This window comes from Camarhynchus parvulus, chromosome 13, assembly GCF_901933205.1.
Source record: "Camarhynchus parvulus chromosome 13, STF_HiC, whole genome shotgun sequence".
Lineage (NCBI taxonomy): Eukaryota > Metazoa > Chordata > Aves > Passeriformes > Thraupidae > Camarhynchus > Camarhynchus parvulus.
The window spans coordinates 14,939,090-14,958,094 of record NC_044583.1 but is presented as its reverse complement, the minus strand read 5'-3'; the positions used below and the strand labels follow the sequence as shown (position 1 = coordinate 14,958,094).

Below are 19,005 nucleotides of genomic sequence, written 5' to 3'. Positions count from 1 at the left end.
TGAAACCCTAGACCCAGGGAGCAGGCTGGCAGGAGGGGGTGAGACAGCTGCAGCCCTCCTTGCCCACGCTGCCATCATTGCTGGGCACCACAGGGCAAGGGGGGGCAAAACAGGCATCAGAGAGCAGGGGCTGGAGACCCCCAGCTTGTGCTCCCACAGGCTTTGGGGAGACAGAGCCCATAACTCACTTTAATCCAGAGTGCTGGGCCGGCCTGGGCAGGAGGGTGCGGGGGGTCCCCAGTGCGTGGGGCTGGGCCCCAGAGCACTTTCCCAGCCTGGGAGCCCATGGCAGTTGGGGGATCAGTTTCAGGGCAGTGCTGGTAGTGCAGTTCACGGTGGCTTAGTGCAGCAGTGGCTAATGGGGAACAGATGCAAGGGTGCTTTGTGCTGGAGCAGGCTTGGAGGCACAGGAGTGGGGACATCACTTCCTGCACCTGTGGCACTGTCTCTGTGTCCCCCAGGAGTGACTGCAGGCCCTGAACTGGCTGGAGCAAGGAGGCAGCAAGGAGGCAAACCCTGACCTGCCCTCCAAGCTTAGGTGAGCCCTTTGTGCTCCAGAGCAGCCCAGAAACTGCACCGGGGTGTATTCCAAAAAAATAATTTATCAGGTTGAAATTTCATGTACATAAATATTCATCTCTGTGGCTATGTACAGATGCAGCAGGAGCCTGGCAGCAGTGGGGCTCCTGCCCAGAGACACTTCCACTGAAGCACTGGCCAAAGCCCATCTCCCTGGGCAATGGCATGGGCATCCCAGGCAGTGCCCACATGGAGAGGCTCTGGCTCCTGCTGCCCCACAATACCAGGCACATCTCAGCCAGGGCTGATGGCTCAGTGCCCAAAAGGAGCCTGGGGAGAGGGACACTCTGCCCTGGTGCTGTGGCTCAGGGCCCTGCCCACCCACTGCTCAGCCCGGACAAAGCAGGCACCTTTGGGAACCCGGACCCCCTCCCTGCAAGGGCAGAGGTGGCTTCAGCATCACCCTTCCCTGCCCTCCCTTAAGTCCTCACGCTGGGGTAGGAGAAGAGGTGAGGAGCCAGCGGCAGCGGGTCGTGGGTGAAGACGGAGTCATCAGAGGAGCAGGAGCTGGCAGTGTCCTCACAGGAGGGCGAGTACTGCTCGAAGGGCATGGAGAGGTCCAGGTACTGCAAGGAGGGATGGTGCCATGACCACCAGTGCTGTCAATGCCCACACTGCCCAGCCCTCACCCAGCAGACTCCCCTCCTCTCACCTCCTCTGAAACAGCTGCCAGGATCTTGTCCAGCCCCTCCACGAGCTGCTTGAAGGTGGGGCGCTGGGAGGGCACGGCGTGCCAGCACTCCCTCATCAGCATGTACCTGGGGACAAGGGGGTGTTAGCAGGGTCTCACCGTGCCCCCTGCCCACCCACCTGGCTGGTACTCACAGCTCATGGGTGCAGTTGGATGGCCGGTCCATGCGGTGCCCCTCCTTCAGCAGCTTGAACAGCTCCTCCACAGGGATGCCAGGGTATGGGGAGCCCCCCAGTGTGAAGATCTCCCACATCAGAATCCCAAAGGACCACCTAGGATCACACATAGCAAAGGAGGGTCAAATACATCCTAGGGCTCTCCCCCAGCCTCACTGCACTCTGCACTGTTCCCACAAAGTATCCCCATTCTGCTATGAGGACCCTCCAGTACATGCATAACCCCACAGTGCTGCCTTGTCCCACACCAACAGCATCCTCAACCCACACCCAGCAGACCCTCATTCCCCTGAGGACTCACACATCGCTCTGGTGGGTGTAGACACGGTCAAACAGGGCTTCGGGGGCCATCCACTTCACTGGCAGGCGACCCTAGGAGAGCAACCCCTTGCTCAGCTCAGCCCTGGTGGGGGTCCCTGTGCCCCTGTCCCAGGAGCCCCACTCACATTGCTGGTTTTCTTGTAGTAGTCGATGTCGTGAACGTCCCTGGCCAAGCCAAAGTCGGCGATTTTCATCACGCTCTCCGCTGTCACCAGCACGTTGCGGGCAGCCAGGTCACGGTGGATGCACTGCCAGGGGGAGCATCACCCGCAGGGGTGTGACATGGTGACTCCAGCTCCAGATATTCCCTTCAAACACTGAAATCACTGTTTCCCTGCCACACACCCCCCCAGCACCTCTGCAGTGGTGGGGCCATCCCATCACCGGGCTGGCTGCAGTGACAGGCACACCGGGGGGGCCACATACACTTCCCCATGAGGTGGGTCAGGCTTTTTGAGTCCCATATTTTTGGGGAAGTACTGCCTTGAGCTTTGCTGGATGGGGCTGGGAGGTTCTGGAGAGCCTATGGGAATTGGCTGGGCTCCCTTTCCACAGGGACTGTGGGTTCACCAGGGATACACAGCTCCTCTGTCGCCACCATGCCCTCCCCAGCTGTGCCCAGCACAGGTAGCCATGCAGGCCATGCCAGCCATACCCGTTTGGACTCCAGGTACTCCATGCCACGGGCCACCTGGTAGACGCAGGAGACCAGATCCTTGAAAGAGAGCTGCTCCTCAGGCATTGCCATGACATCAAAAGCGTAGTCAGGTGTCGGGGGGCGGCGGGCACGGAGGTACTCACGCAGGTTGCCCTTCGCAGCAAACTCCACAATCACGTACAGTGGCCCTGGGAAGGGTGGCCGCTTGCTCAGCCCCTGCCTGGCCTTGTCCCCTCCCAGTTAGCCACTGACCCAAGTGCCTGCATCCCTGGTCCTGCTCCATGCCCATGCCCTGCCCAAACCCTGCCTGCACAGCCCCCTCACCATCCTGTGTGCAGACTCCCAGGAGGTTGATTATGTTCTTGTGTCTGTCCATGAGCTTCATCATCTCCATCTCGGATATGAGGTCAGCCAGGTCCTTGTCAGTGGCATTGTCTAGGGAAGGAGGGCTGTGTCATGATGCCAGCTGGGTGGCACCCCTGCCCAGCGCTGATGCCACCTCTGCTCCCAGGACACTGGCACAGAAGCCATTACCTTTCAGCATTTTGACAGCCACGGTGACAGCTCTGTCTGGCCGGTCTCTGTCTATGCCATAAGCCTCTGCCCGCACCACCTGGCCAAAGCAGCCTTCCCCCAGGGGCTTCCCCAGCACCAGCCTGGCAGGGACAAGCAGAGCCATGAGAGATCACAGGGATGGTCTGATGGTGGCCAGAGGCCTCCCCATCCACCACCTGCATGCTGCTGTCCCTGGGGCAGCTGGGGAGAGCAGCCCCTGTCCCTGCCCTGTAGAACCGTACTTGTCCCGGGGGAACTCCCACTTGGCATCAAGGGGCAGGTCCAGCTCCATGACACCAGCCAGCATTGGGGCACAGCTGGAGGAGAGACGGGTGACCCGCATCAGGGATGTGCTGGACTTCCCGGAGGAGCTGGAATCCAGGGAGAACTGTGGAGAGAGACACAGGTCCTCAGCCATCCATCCAATCCCATGCTCCAGGGCCCAACAAAGATGCAACAGAAAAGCAGAGATCTCACTTGGAGCAATGGGGTGAGGGAGCTGCAGGGGGAAGCGGGAAGGGCAGCCCCAAGGCTGGCAGCAGGGTAAGGTGTGATGGGCACAAGCGGCACTCCTGGAGCCCATTGGTCACCAAGGTCCCCCTGCATTACTAGAGCTCAAGTTTGGTACCCACCTGTCGGATGAGGGGGAATTTGGAGAGCTTGTGGACTGCCATGGGCTCCAGGTGCTGCTTGCTCGACTGAGTCTGCATCCGGCACAGCACCACAATAATAATGGCCATGGCCATGGCCAGTGAGCCCGAGGTGTAGATGATGATGTCTGTGTACTTGGTCTCAGGGGCCTCAGCTTCCCGCACCAGCTCCTCTTCTGCAGGGAGTGAATGAGTTGGCCTGAGGCATGGCCTCTGTGTGCTGGGGATCCCAGACCCCACACGAGGACCCCACCCCTACCTGGCAGGACAGTGAGCCAGGCAGACTGGTAGGAGAGGCCGATAGAGTTCCCTGCCAGGCAGGTGTACTCGCCAGCATCCTCCATGGACACATTGCGCAGGTACAGCACCTCCACCTCAGAGCTGTTGATATCTGCAGTCTGTCAGAGAGGGATGGATGCTCAGCATCCCTCTTCCTCGGGGAGCTCTGTGCACCCCTGTCACCACTTTAGCATGGGTGTCTGGGACCTGAGTGCTTCCAGCCTGTGTTACCTTGAGCACTTGCACATAGGGGACCCCGTCGGGGCCGTAGTTGCTGCCATTCACTTCAATGTGCTTCAGCCACTGGATGTGGGGCTGGGCATCACTGTAGACCTTGCAGAAGAACTCCACATCGCTGCCCACCAGGGCTGTGGTGTTGGCAGGCAGCCCAGCCTGCAAGATGGGCCTGTGCGGGGACCTCTCTGCGCACAGGGAGCAGAGCAGTGTCACTGACATGGTGGCCCAGAGCACAGGCTCCTTTCTCCCTCCTTCTCCACCCACCAAGGAGCCCTTCCCAAGCCCTAAAAGAAACCAGTGCAACCCAAGCCTGGTCTCCATCCCATGTCCCTGGGTTGTGAGGGACATGTGAGCTGCACCAGTGGATAGACCACGAACAGAGACTCCTGCACCCCTTTCCCTGACCCCACCAGGCATGGGGAAGCCCAGATCAGCACCAAGCTGAGGAGCCCTCACCCAGCACGTCCAGGAGGTAGCTGTAGCGGATGCTGCCAAACCTGTTTTCCACTAGGCAAGTGTAGTTGCCGCGGTCAGAGGGCACCACGCTCTCCATCACCAGGCTCCAGTGCTGGTGCCGGAGCTGCAGAGGGGCAGGTAAGGCAGTGAGGTGAGTTGGGGAGGAGGGATCCTGGGAGGGAAGCTGTGGTGGGAGGAGCTGGCCCGTACCCGGATGCCCCCGATGCGGTGCTCCCCTCGGAACTCACGCCCATTCTTGAACCAGCGGATGCTGGGGCTGGGGCTGCCTGAGGCCGGGCAGCGGAACTTCACCGTGTTCCCCGCAGGGACTGCGTACAGCTTCTTGTCCATCCGGTGTGGGTGAGTCCAGTAAGGGGCTGGGGACATGCAGGATGTACAGTGGGAGGGGCTGTGCAGGGAGCAGGAGGCAGCAGTGCCCCTGCCCCTGGTTCTGCCCCTCCTGCCCTCTCCTGTAGTGACCCGGTGTGGTACTGACCTCTGTGCACATAGACTGACTCCTCATTTCGGTCTCCGTGGGGACTGTCCCCATCACTATCTTCATCATCATCACCTGACGCCAGGGAGTCTGCAAAGGGAACCGGGTTGAGAGGGACATCCCTGCCTGCAGGGCGGGGTGGGCAGTGGCTGCCTCACTGCCCCGGGGGTAGCTGGGTGCTGCCGGGGCTCCTACCCACGACAGAGATGGTGAAGTTGCGCAGGACCTCTCCAGTTCCCCGTGCCCGGCACACGTAGAGCCCTGAGTCCTCGTAGGCAACTTCTGAGATCTCCAGCAGGCCCTGATGGAGATGGATGCGACCCCCCGAGACGAGTGGCCGGGACTCCTTGTACCAGACCACACTGGCACCACTCTGATTGGCGTCACAGTACAGCTTCAATGTGTTGCCCGGGTCCAGGAGGAGATGTTCATCTTCTGACTCCAGCAAGGGTCTCTCAAATAGCTCTGGAGAGATGTGGTGAGCACCCACCCCAGCACTCACCCCTCCCTGACAGCAGGACCCCTCCATATGCCCATCTTAGTGTGGAGAGCATGTGATGTGACACAGCCCAGAGCCTGGCTCTGCCGCCTCAGAAGCGGGTAAGGGCTGGACTCTGCCCTGAACACAGGGACACGGTTTCCCCAATGGCATGTCCCCGTCCAAGGCCACATATGCCACTATCCTTCCACCACTCCCAGTGGCTCAGGGTGCTCTGGCTTGCTCTGCCTTTCTGAAGGAGGGTAACAAACCCCTCCAGACACCCAGCGTCAGAGCGCTACATGCCCCAAGCACGGCTGGGACCCCTACAGCCGGGTTGTCCGTGGCCGAGCCCAGGCTGGCATTGGAGCCCAGCTTGCAGCAGCATGTGCACGTGGAGGGCAGAAACAACCTGGCCGCCAGCACAGCAATCCCACGGCAGCTCGACTGCCCGCGTGAAGGAGCCTGGAGCACACAAGTGTGTCTCCAGCCCAGGTCATGGCCAGCACAGGAGGGATGTGGGGCAGCTGGTCTCTGGTCCCCGGGGACGCTTCTCCCGCACCTCAAGGCACGGAGTGCCCGCATTTCGCCAGGAGTCACACACAGCAGCCACAGCCCAAAGCGGTCTCGCAACCCCTCTCTGCCACGCGTGTCCCTGCGAGCCAAGCCCCCGCAGCACAGGGACAGACCGGCTGGAGCCACCCTGCCCCTGTCAGTGATGGAAACGCTGGTCCCTGTGCCGTGTCCCCAGCTCCCGCCAGCCCTGCCCTGCAGGCAGAGCGGTGGGGCTGCGTGCCCAGGGCAAACACCCGCATCCCAGCCCGGGGGTCGCCGCCCCAGAAAGCACGAACCCACTCCCGCCGCCCCCCGGCTCCGCTTCGCCCCCCGCAGCCGTACCTGGCTCCATCGCCCTGCCCCGTGCAGCCGCCGCCAGCAGCAGCCCCGCCACGACCTGCAAGAGGGGCCGCATCTTCCAGGCCCCCCTAGCGCGGGGGTCCCACCCTGCGGGACAGGCAGGGTCGAGTGAGTGGATCCGGGCGGGCAGCCCCTTCCTCTCCCGGGGCACGGGGGAGAAGCAGTGCGAGGTCCCCAGGTCACCGCGAGGGTGGGTGGGTGATCATGGACGGGAGGCAGAGCACGGGGGTCCCTGGGCAGGAATGGGAGGGGGCACGGGATGGGAAACACCCCGTTTGGGTGCCGGGAATCCGACCTCTCCAGCCAGCGGCAGCCTGGTCAGGGCGCTAGGGGAGGTTAACCGGGGGCGGGGGACGGCGGGGGATCCCAGGGAGGGGGAGAGTGTCCCGGGACGAGGGGGGCCCGAATGGTGCCGGGGGCGAGGGTCGCGGTCGGCGAGGTTACCGGCGGTGACGGGGTCCCGCGGTGGAGCCGCCTGCGCTGCGCGGGCCGGGGCAAAGTCCGGGGACAGCGGGCTCAGCGCCGCCGAGCCCCACACCGCGGCCCCATGGCGGCAGGGCCGGGTACGGCTCCGGCTCCGGGCTCGGGACGGTTCCGGCTGCGGGCAGGGCTGGGGCTCGCTCCGGGCTGGCTCCGGCCCCGCTCTGCCGCCGCCTCGGGGGCGCGGGCACTTTGTAGGGACGCGCTCGGGTTACAGCGGCCCCGCCCGGAGCGCTGGGGAGGCGGGAGGGGGGGACGGGGACCGGCCCCGCTTCTCCGGCACCTCTGCAAACCGACCTGCCGCCGAGCTGGACGGGGGAAGTGGGGGGGCAGCACCGGCCTTTCCCCCCCGGCAGCGAGAGGCGGCCCCGGCCCCCTCCATCCCGGCTCCGCCGATGCAGCCTCCCCTCACGGGTGGGGAACGCAGGGGGCTGCAAAACACCCGGGGCTGCTCCCCTGTGCTGTCCTCCAGGCGTGGGGAGCAACAGATGGGACAGGGGGCAAGGCCACCCTGTTTCCCCCCGATTGCTGGGAGTAGGAGCACTCCAGCCCCAAGCAGGTGTGGTGACCCAGGCTGGGCGCTGAGCGTTGCTGGGTGCCCAGCAGCCCACACGCTAATTGTGCCATAATTAGTTGTAGCCTTATCGCTGTCAGTGCCATAAAGTGGCTGTGACCCTCATTAGGAGCCCATAACGGAGCGCCATAAAACGTGGCTAAGGTGCGAGCCAGCGTTGGAGCGGCCTAATCCAACCCATAAACACTTCGCCCTCACCTTCCCTATGCTGTTGCCTGTGCTGGGGCAGGCAGACCCCACCATGCCCGGGCCTTGCTTCTTGTTGGCCCATGCAAGACCCCTGGGCACTGGGGGAAGCCTGGCCTCAGACACTCTGAGCTGGTGTGATCCCAAGGAACAATGTCCCCTGAGCATCCTGCTGCCATCCCCCAGTACATGGCCAGGGTCTGGCCCCAGAGCTGCTCTCCTTTCCTGTATCGCCGTCTGGTTGGCCACCTGCTTTCCAGCCAGACCTTCCAGGGCTGTGCTGAGCCCCATACACAGCCTTGCCCATGCCGGGTGTGGATCTTGAGGCCCTGTGAATGGGGTACACTGTCACTGTCACCCCTCATTTTGTAGGGCCACACTGTGAGTCCCGGGCATAGCCTTGTCCATGCTGCTCTGCTGTGCCAAACCATCCAGCATGACACGGTTTCGCTGTGAGGTCTGGTTGGTGCTACAGTCTCCCATAGCACCATCCACCCTGTGCTGCTCCCCATCTGGAGTACTGGTGTCCCTTTGGGGTGCAGAGGTGCACAGAGCAGTCCCGGGGGCCAGCAGCCCCCAGCAGCTGTTCATTCCTGCTGACGCGTGAAGCGGACAAGAACATCAATTTCACGGAGCAGCGGCCGCCCCTGCAGAGTTCACAGCGTGCCGGAAGCACAGAAAAATGTTGGGTTCAGCTCAATTCGAACCAAAACCAAATTAAAACCAGAGAGAAGGGGATGTTCCCAGTACTGGGAACACCAGGGAGAGCTGGGACTCCGGGGAGTCTGTGGGAGCTGCAGCCTGGGATGAACATGGAAGGATTCCGTGTATCCCAGGGTTCCTCAATGCTGGGTGGAAGAAGGGCAAGCAGACCAGTGTGGGCACGTTGCCCAGTGTCACACTGAACATCCCCACTGGGCCAGGACAATGCCAGGAACAGGCCAGGGCTTGGCGGGGCTCTGCTGTAGGCGGCTGGGAACTGGTCACCTCCCTGCCGTGGGGCAGTGCTGGGCTGGGCTGCCTGGCTTGATTTATAGCAGCAACTGACGGCAAACAAAAAGCCCTTCACAGCAGCCCAGCCGCACCGCCTGCCACCCGCTGCCGGCAGCACCACAACGGCCTCTGCCATGCCAGCAGCTCAACAAGGGTGGATTGTGCCAGCACAGCACTCTGTGCTGTGGGTGCACCCCTGCCCCAGCACCCTCCTCTGGTGCCCCTGTCTCCCCCAGCTCATGGGCTGCCCCCATCACTGTGGCACAAGCAATGTGTGACCCGTGGTTACTTAGCTCAGACACAGCGGGGTGCCCAGAGATGAAGTGTGTTCTCAGAACTCCACAGATGGTGCAGAGGGATCCCTCTTGCCCCATGTCCCATTGGGAGAGACGACCCCCGGCCAGACCCTTGGCCTTGCTTACGTGTGCAGGGCCCCGCGGCAGTGAGCACGCACAAGGGGCCGGGCGCCGGCATGCTGGGGCTCCATCCTCCCGCCCCTGCCCCTTCCCCCAGGCAGTAAATCATCCCCACTCTCCTCATGAAAGGCCCATGTATGTGCTGCCGGTGCAGGGAGCCTGCCTGGTGCCAACAATATTGCTCTTGGAAGGCAGCCGGAGCTGCGGGAACACAGCCGCCCCTTGTGCCTGGCCCCAGCACTTGCCGCCACTCCCGCTGTGGTGGCACCTGCGGCCAGCCAGAGCCCACGCAGCACGGTGGCTCCTGTGGGGGCCAGAGCCTGGGGGGCTCTTTCCTCCTGGAAGTTTCTCTTGGCCTCCCCTGAACGGCTCTTGTTTGGGGCACAGAAGCCCCAGCTCACTGTACCCTGTATGTGCATAGGATCTGAGGCTGAGCAGGCTCACCCCATGGGCTGGGGTGATGTGAACCTTCTGGCACTGAGGGAGTGGATCAGCCCTGGAGCAAGGGGTGAGCCCCAGCACAAGAGCTTCCAGCTCCAAGCAGTTCCATGGGCTTCAACGTGGTAGCTTCCAGCCCCAGCCACAACCTGCTGCCCTCATATCAGTGGGCACCCGCTGAGGAAGGCAGGGGGCAAGCGGGACAGGCAGGCAGCTGCCCCAGACTGGGCATGGCGCTCTGCAGGGGCTGGGTCCTGCCCTGGAGGCAGGCAGCCAGGTTTGGGGCAGTGCGTCCCACCAGGCCCTGGTCTTGCCTGCCCATCCTTATCTCCGGCTGGGAGGGACTCATGGAGCAACCCAGCTCAGTTAAGGTTTAACCAGGCAGAACTTGGCAAACATAAACCTGCTGCTCCCTCTGGGGAGCCAAGAATGTGGGGCCCAGTGCAGGGGCTGCAGGACAGGGACACCAGAGGCCCAGGCTTCGTCTAGCCCCCAGCATGGCACAGGAGCATCCACAGATCTGGGCAGTGAAGGCTGAGCAGGGAACATACAAGTTGAGGGTGATATGGCAGGAGGGTGGGCAGTGTCATGCCTTGTCCCACTGCAGCCCTGCCACCTCTTCCTGTCCTGGCTGTGTGGGGGAGTGCTGCGGTCACAGCTGGCAAAGGGAATGAGGTGCATGGGGCCAGAATGTGTCCTGCTCCCCGTGGGGACATGGCACACATTGTGTGCAGGGTTGGGCACCACAGTGCTGATCTATGGGCCAAGAAAGCAGGAGCTTTGCTCACCAGCCCGGTCCCCTGTACAACATTGGGGGGTCAGCCCAGTAAAGCAGCAGCCATGGCAAGGAACTGCAAAGCAAGAACGGGGCCACCCCAATCTTCCCACCCCCTAATTGTAAGCAGGCACCCGGTCCTGACTCCACATCTGCACTTGATTTACTCAATGGAGCCTCAGGGGCCACGAGGGATGGCAGTGGCTGGGGCTGTGGCCAGGGCTGAGCTTCTCCGGGCTGAAGCAGGGACCCTGGGTGTGCTCCTGCAGGAGCAACTGGCTCCACAGAGCTGGCTGCAGCCTGGGCAGGGGACTGTGGTGCTTCTGTGGAGGATGTGACTGGTGGGTGGCTCTATGCTCTGTCCTGTTCCTGCCAGCCCAGAAGGCAATGGAGTTCAGACTGGCGAGGCAGCCAGAGCTCTGGCCCAGGGCAGGGAGGAGCAGAGCTGGGCCAACAGCACCAACACCAGGGCACACCTAGGGACAAGGGCCACGCTCCATCCTCAGCCTCCCGGCTGTGTGGGTGGCTCTGGTCCCACAGCCAGGCTCCAGGTCCCCTCCTGTCATGCCTGGGGGTGCCCATGGGTGTTGGTGTGCCTCTGAGAGCAGTCCAGCAGCAGAATGGGCAGCCCACTAGAGGGGACAGGGAGAAGGTGCCACTACCAGCTTGCTGCCAAACCCTCCTTACACCAGATAGACACTTCCTCTCACACCGCACCCACCTTCACAGGAAGCAATTACACAATGAAAACTACTCTAAGGGAGTGAAGTATTTGCTGTCTAGCAAGTCTCTTCCAGCTGGATCCTTTTCCTGACAGATTCAGTCCCCGTTCTGCTCAACGGGTGTATACAGGAGGGTAGGGCTTTGCTTATCCAGAGGGATAATGAAACCATTGTGGGCTGGCAAAGGATGTGCGTTCTGGGGCCACCAACAACTCCAAGAATAGTGCTGCAACTTGCTCTAGAGGTCTTGGCTGAAGTAACTGTAGCCTCCTGGGCCAGTTGACTCTTCCCGGACATACTGTTGTGGCGGGAACGGTCCGACAACCGGCACTGCTCCAGGCATCCTGCACATTGAAGGGAGCAAGAGAAAGGAAAAGGAGACAATGTCACAAATGCTCTGAAATGTGCCAGCTGCAATCACTGCTCAGCAGGCAAGGCTGTCAGCAGAGCAACAGCCTACTGCAGCCAAGGCAACAACTTGCCAGGAAATCTTCCAAGTGAATCCTTGCTCTCTGTGCCTGTGTGTAAACAGACACCTTTAGCATGGCAGAATTAGCTGCGGCAGAGCTCAAGGACTGCTAAAGAGCTCCCATTACAAAGCAAGCATCCTGCCTCTCTGCAGGCTGCAGAAGGTGGAAGAGGACTGCACAGCTGAATCCAGAGCAGCATTCTGAAAGGGAGCTGTGTGGCTGCAACAGCTCTGACAACAGCAGTGTCCTTAAAGAGAACATTAATGTGTGTGTGTTGGAAACATGTTACCTCTCTAGAACGGGATACTTCCTATACACTGATCTAGTTGTGCTGTTCAAAAGCTGAACTTCCCTGGGATGAAAGATGTCTTCCCATCAAGTACTCCCCAGAGCTCAGGGACCAGGAGGCTGTTATTCCATAGACAGGCAACAAGAGATTCCAGTTTTCTTCCTGTCCCTTCTGGGGAATTTGGCTAGGAGCCTGCCTTCCCTTCAGGTAGGATTTCCTAATACCTCTTCCTTTTAAGAAGCTTTCTAACCAACCCAGGCTCATTACTGTGCCTCTTTAAGTGAAGGCTCTTAAATTAATGATTGGCAGTCTCCAGAACAAGTATTTTTGGTATTAATCATCTGGCAGCATAATTTTTTTCAATTAATAATATATGCAGGGGATGCCATTATTTAACTTGCCAGCTGTAAGAGTGAGCTCAGCAATACAGTCCAGGTTTCTGGAGCGTGCTGACTATATGCCAAATTTTAAAACAAGCAATCCCAAAGGAGATTAGAATTGCAAGCAGATCTCCACTGAGCCAGTCCTTAATTAAATTAAAATCTCAGTTGTTAAGAGAAACTGTGTTTAATAGGTGTCAGGTTCACTGCAAAGGTCTATGCTGAGCTGAACGATTAGGAACCAAAAGCAACCGAAGGCAATTCCACCGCGGCAGCACGACCGGGCTGTCTGCAGAGGGAGCTCCTGGAGCAGCGTCAGGACACACAGAGAGAGCCTGCACAGACCCTGCTGTTCTGTTTGGAAGTCAGCTGGAAACACGTGCTCAAAACTGCATTTTAGGTTATATTTAGGCCATCGATTTGAACAGTGAGGCTGGAAACACACTTAGACAAGAACATTACTTACTGATTCTTGTGTTTGAAGCCACTGATGTGAGCTTGGTACTGCTCTATGGAGTTCAGCACTATGTTACATGTGCTGCAGGGGTAGCCCTTCCCAGCTGAAACAGACAGCAATGTTAGCACACACAGCTAGCCAATCCCCGTGCCTGAGCTAGAAACAAGCAAGATACTCAATCACCTGATTTATTAAACCCTAAACAAAGAAAAATAACAGTCAACAATCTGACCAGGCAGGGAGACCACAGAATCCCACTACCCCACTGTGTATCAGCCAGTTATTGCAAGGGAATCACTAAGCCAAAAAAGCTTTCCTGATCAGAACATGGTTTGTTCATTGCTAAGAAACACACACATGTTCCCTACAAACAGTTCATGGTATCAGGCATATTAAACTTTTAGATTTGGACCCCAAACCCCAAAGGCTATACTGCCTTTGCAACTCTGTTTCTCTCCCATATTCCCACTTCTGCTCATCTGCACATCTCAAAACAGAAAATAAGAGATACTGAATTTGTAAGCTTATAACATTTCAATAAAAAAGGCAGCCAGGGGAGATTACACCCACTGTCCAGCTCCATAATGCAGCATTTTGCTAAGCCTTGCTGAGGTGCCAACTGAGGATATTAAGCTCTGTCCTCAAGCAGTTTGGTTACAGTCAGTGGATCAGTTAACTGCCAGGAAAAAAAAGTTTCCAACAATAGTGGTACTCGACAGGATCACTGGTTTTGTGTAACATGACAACTCCAGCTGGACTGAAAGTTCAGGAGGTCACAGATACCAAACAGGCAAGTACTGCAGCACAGGAGTCTCTTAACAGGGAAAAATTCTGGCAGTTGTCCTCAAGACATTAAGTGTTCCTGAATTTTGGGACACTGAGGAAGGGCTCTGGTTGGGACTCTCACAAGGAAAACATTTCCTTAAGGTGAAAGAGGAGATGGACCCCAGGAGTGCAGAGCAGGAAATCATTGGGAAGCTCAACTCTGGATGTAGCAGACACTTTGCCACGTGGCTGCTGCACCTCAGATATGTCAGAATCCAGTGGGACACTCGGCTCTCAAAATGGAGCTGGATCTGAGCAGTAAAGGCCAGAGGAGGCCTTCAGGTCTGCTTTCCTGCACCATCAATGTCAAGGTTTCTCTGTTGCAAACCCATCCAAGAGGCGCATGCACAAAGTTGTCTGAACTATACTCCTCAATTCCAAACCACTTTTTCCCAAGGAACTTTAAGCAGGCAACCACCTCAGTGCTGCATTTGCAAAGAACACATCTTCATCTGCTGCAACTCAGGTCCAAGCAGAGAGTTTAGGGACAACTGTGGCTGTTGGCACACAGACACAGGCAAAGAGAGTGGGACAAAACATCCCTGACTGCAGCTCATCTCATGTGAGAAATCCCTGATTATAGCCCAGGCTCTGAAACCCTTCCTGAAGAGCTGAAGTGCCCTGGAGATGTGACTGTACACATTCCCGTTCTGCTGGCACTTCTTGGGACACATCAATCACACAGGCAAGGGCACTGCCCACCTACCCAGCCTGCCTGGGCTGGGGCTCCTGCCCCTGTCAGCACCTGAGTCACACTCAAGTGGAACCATTCATCAGACCCCACTAATTAGGTGCAGAGCAGATGGGTAACGTGAGATACTGAGCACCTTTTCCATCTCCCACACGGCCACGCAATGTGGGAGAGAACATTACTTGGCTAATTGAGCCTCATTTGTCATAAGTGCTACCGGTATCTAAAGGTGGCCTGCAAAGAATTAGAATAATTAATCTTCTGCTTGTGTGGGTTTTTACGACAGAGAAAGAAGCCCTTGATGAAGATTTTAAGATGATCTGTCTGCTTATTATTTACCTCAAGTATCCAGCAGGTACTAAGACTTCCTGGCCCAACAGAAGGCTGCTGGGAGGAACAAAGGAGTTTTCTGTGAGTGCCTAATGCTTTCACTGGACTCAGAGGGCTTTCATCACGTACAAGTGCTCATAAGCAGCAGATCATAAACCAAAAGAGTTTTAACTGTCTGCCTAAAGTTCCTCCTTAATAGCTCTGGGGTTTTTTTTCCACATTCCTGCTTGCTCCAGAGAGAGCTGCATTAGTTCATCAGATGGAAGTGCCCACACAGAGGCAGAAAGGCATTCAGGGAGAAATCTTTCTGGCTTTCATGTGCTTTGAAGCAGCAGGTGCAGTTAAACCTATTCCTTCCATCTCTGGCTAGTCCCCTCAAAGACGACTTTTAAGCATCAAATGCCACTTTTATCTTTCCATTTTGGATGCAATCACCTAACTAGAAACAGTACTGGCCAAAATCCCTGGATTATCTGCACAGAGAATAAAAAGGACACGTCCCCGATTAAACACCACCGCACAACACAACCCAAAGCCTGTCACGAGTAGCTACAGTCTAAAACATCTGCTGCCGGGGGTTACAGCATCAACCAAATCAATCTTAGGGTGTATAATCAAGTTCCTCATCACAAGCAATACTCCCCTGCTCCCTCCCCACAGACTCTCATGTCCAAAGGCCTGTCAGACACATTCTGCTTCTCTCCCACCCTGCTCTTCAGCTGGTTATCAGCCTCCCTGTTGAGAACTCACCCATGAAGGATGATGCAGGTGCATCAGGGGTTCGCCCATAGTGTGCCATCAGCTTGTGTTTGGTCTCCTGCTTTCTGTGCTTCTTGCCTACATAGTGCTGTTTTGCCATAAGGGGGTTGTTGAAAGTGGCGTGGCAGAGGCTACAGAACTTGTCCGGGTCAGTAATGTCCTTGTTCTCTTCGTTAGAAGATGCAGTAGAGGTGGGGAGGGCAGCAGGGTGTTTCTGTGGGGGCACTGTTTCTGTAGGGTCAATCCAAACTCCTGGTCAGTCACAGAACTCACAAGCATAAACTAGTTACTTTATTTCCCCCAAATCCACATTAAAACCAGTAACACACTACAGCTAAACCCCAAACCTAGCCAATGTAAAATATCTCAATAAATTAATAATTTTGCTACCTCTTCCCTTAATGCTGCAGAATTTAAAGACATGAGTATGCCAGGAAAACTTTCAGGGTTTAAAAAATCCAACAGATTTGCATATATCTCCTTAACATAAGCATGACTGTATTCAAGAAACACTGGGTATGAATGAGCTTCCACCTGCTGTTATCATCTCCCAGACAGAACATGGGCACAAGCCCTTGCACAGCAAAGGCATTTTGGAAAGGATTCTGGAAGCACCGTGCAGCCACAGGACCTGATCCTGAATTCAGAAGGAGTCTTGCCTGAGACACAGCATAAACATGGGACTAGGTCTGACACAGTGAATCCACAGCGGGAAGCAGCTCTTCTGTGTGGTAGAGAAACCTGCACCCTCTCACTCCAGGGTGCCAAACAGCAGAGTGAGTAACCTGCTAGGGATCAGAGAGTTCCTCTCACCAAAGGCACACACCAGACTGCTCAGTGAACATCTTCCTGCAGGCTCCTATCATACCTAAAAGCAAGGGCTCCAAAGAACAAGAAGATCCTGGAGGTGGCTTTGCTGTGCACATATTTTAGCAAAGTCATGAAGACATGCTGGGACAGACATCTGCCTGGAAGATCCCAGGAGTCAGGAATCTGGGTGACTCACAAGTCCCCAGCTTGGAATTAGCACAAGCTGCCATCCTCAGGTACACTCAAGGGCTGTGTTTTCCTTCTGTCCTGACCAGCTGCAGCCCCCCTGGCCCATGGCTACCCCTACCTGCCCTGGACAGAGGGTGTCACTCCTCACCCACCAGGCCTTTCTGGCTGCTGGCAAAGGGATGGGACACACAGGCAGCTGCACAGGGGCAGAAAAGGTCAGAACAAGCATATAGTGATGTGTCCTCAGCTGTATTCTCCCACTCCCCAGCAATCTGCAGCTCCTGAGTCTGTGAACCTCAGAGGCCACACTCTTTTAGCTGAGCAGCCCTGGGGAATTTGCTGTATCAGTTTCACCAGTCACTTCAGTCTCTAACATTGAATGAGCATCACACCCTGTGGCAGGCAGTTCTACATCTTAACATCACACACCTGGTCCCTGCATACCAGGATGGGTACAGTGGCTGCTGCCAGCTGCATTTCCCCCAAACAAAGCAAAAAAAGCCCCACACAACCTCTTGCCAAAGCCAGCCCACTGAGCAGGCTGGAACAGCCAGGTCTCTGGAGGTGCACTGCTGGCTTACTCTATTTCATGGCAAAGAGCACACATTCTTACAAGAGCTCACACTTGTGATTCAACAAGCATCTCAAGAGCCCTTTGGGACAACATGAAGGTGCTGCAGACACTCATACCTTCTGCTTTGGGGGCCTGCTGCTTCATGTTCTTGGCATGAGTCTTGCCCAAGTAGTGAGATGTTGCCACGGCCGGAGAAGAGAAGGTCATGTTGCAGATGGGACAGCACTTGTTCCTGTCCTCCCCATTGCTGCCTTCCTGCTTGCTGTCCTGTGCACAGAGAAACACTGAGTTGCAGAGGCTGGGAAGGACCTCTGCAGATCATCCTGTCCAACCTCCTGGTTTTGAGGAGAAACACTACAGTTTGGGGGTCTAAAAAAGATCACCACAGACATTCAGGTGTTAAGTCAATGAAGTGTGACTAGGCAGAACTTCCATGATGCAGCATCGCCCTCTCCCTCCCTGGAGAGCATTCTTGCACCAGATGACTGTTTTTAACCTGTTGGCAAACACTCCAGCCAGAGAGGCAGCCTGGCCTGTTTGGGTTAAGGACAACGTTAAGCCTGTGGCTGCCAAAATTGGACCACACAGCCTTGTCCCCTGCAAGGTGTGAACTGAGCAGCACAAACATCGCTATCAGCTGGGTCATCTGCAACACAACACCAGCTGAGGAGGGAGCAGCAGGCAGTTCTCAGCCTGACACTATGTGCAAAGGCATCTGCTGTTATCCCCCAGCTCCCTGCAAATGCCAGAGTTGGGGATTACAGCTGAAGCAATCATAAAAGTAGAATCTGTTCCCCAAGGGAGTCACAGGGCAGACAGATGGCTGAATGGAACGTGTGGCCTTTAATGACCAGCAGGCTCCAGCTACCAGCTGAGGGAACCTAAATAAGTAAAATAAAGAATGCTCTGGGAAGAGAATTCCTGTGGATGATGAACCCAACATGCTCTGCATGATATGCAATGATTCTCCTGACAAGCTGTTGCTCCTGTTTTTTCTCTGTCATTTCAAGCAAGACTATCAAACAGAGGAGCACACATTTGTTTAAATGGGGAGGGCAGGCTCAAAGAGCAGGGAGGGCAGCAGGAACTGGGACATGGCCTGGTGAAACACCTGCCACTGAGTTTCTCAGTTCTCACAAAGCCCCTTCTGAGAGCATTTCCTTCGTTCACTGACAAGGCTGTGCAACTGCCTTTAGCCCTGCAGGTCTCACAGAGCTGTATTTAGCCCTGGTGGATCCTGCACTCACAGAACATAAGGATGGATCAGGCTGGAAGGGACCACAGTGGCTCACTGGTCCAACCTCTCTGCTCAAGCAGGGTCATCTCTCAGCACTTTGCACAGCATTCTATCCAAACGGTTCTGGAATATCCCCAGTAAGAGGGACTTCGCATTTCTGGAATATCCCCATCAGCTGCTCTTCACCGGACTTACCCTCTAGATCTTAAGACACTGTAGACTTTACTTATAGACATTGATCAGCTCTCCTCTCACCTGCTTCACCTCCAGTTTCATCTTCTTCCCGTGGGCACCCTCCTCCCCGCCGTGGATGGACAGGTACCGTCTCACCTTGTTGGCGTGTTTCTTGCTCTGGGGAAACAGAGAAAGCCCCGCTCGGTGCCTGGCCGAGCCCGGGGCTGGGCTGGGGCGGAGGCGGGGGGTTCCCCATTCCTTACCTGATAGTGAGCCAGCCGCTGTGACTCGGAGATGAGCAGGGCGCTGCACACCTTGCACTGCGCCTCGGTGAAAATGTGTCCGTTCTCCCGGATCAGCCGTTCCACTGTGGGGTGAGAGGGGTGAGACACAAAACGGGGGCGTCTGCGGCCCGGTGGGACCCCGCGAGGTGCGGGCCGTCCCTGTTCGGGATGCCCGCACCTCGCAGGATCCAACCGGGCTAGAGGGCACCACGTGGGGCCCGACCACCCGCGCGCTCCCGGTGCCGCCGCCTCACCCGCCTCTTTGCCCACCAGCGGCCCCGCGGCGTCCCCGTTGCTACCGGCCCCGTCCGCCATGGCCGCCGTCGCCGCCTCACGCTGTTCTCGCGAGAAGCCGCCCGCGCGCCCCCTCCGCGCCTAGCAACGGCGGGGCGGCCTCCCGCGAGAGCACCGCACCCTCCAAGGGAGGCGGCGGCGGACATGTTGGTTGTGGGCACCAGGTG

The 19,005-nt window shown here is 57.3% G+C and overlaps 2 protein-coding genes across 2 annotated transcripts; both read right to left on the bottom strand.

Annotated features, from left to right (window-relative positions):
- Positions 1 to 582: 582 nt before the first annotated feature.
- Positions 583 to 7,137, bottom strand: FGFR4 (fibroblast growth factor receptor 4). Its single transcript, XM_030957537.1, has 18 exons — positions 6,936 to 7,137; positions 6,474 to 6,578; positions 5,294 to 5,563; positions 5,099 to 5,188; positions 4,813 to 4,979; positions 4,603 to 4,726; positions 4,141 to 4,331; positions 3,890 to 4,028; positions 3,613 to 3,806; positions 3,223 to 3,368; positions 2,960 to 3,081; positions 2,750 to 2,860; positions 2,423 to 2,613; positions 1,893 to 2,015; positions 1,748 to 1,818; positions 1,405 to 1,542; positions 1,232 to 1,337; positions 583 to 1,145 (listed from the first exon to the last, which is right to left on the bottom strand). Exons 2-18 carry the CDS (start codon positions 6,544 to 6,546, stop codon positions 999 to 1,001), a joined length of 2,403 nt encoding a protein of 800 aa, XP_030813397.1. The 5' UTR covers positions 6,547 to 6,578; positions 6,936 to 7,137; the 3' UTR covers positions 583 to 998.
- Positions 7,138 to 10,498: 3,361 nt separating this feature from the next.
- Positions 10,499 to 18,877, bottom strand: ZNF346 (zinc finger protein 346). Its single transcript, XM_030957264.1, has 7 exons — positions 18,799 to 18,877; positions 18,524 to 18,627; positions 18,342 to 18,437; positions 16,966 to 17,116; positions 15,268 to 15,507; positions 12,681 to 12,774; positions 10,499 to 11,419 (listed from the first exon to the last, which is right to left on the bottom strand). Exons 1-7 carry the CDS (start codon positions 18,857 to 18,859, stop codon positions 11,314 to 11,316), a joined length of 852 nt encoding a protein of 283 aa, XP_030813124.1. The 5' UTR covers positions 18,860 to 18,877; the 3' UTR covers positions 10,499 to 11,313.
- Positions 18,878 to 19,005: the final 128 nt, after the last annotated feature.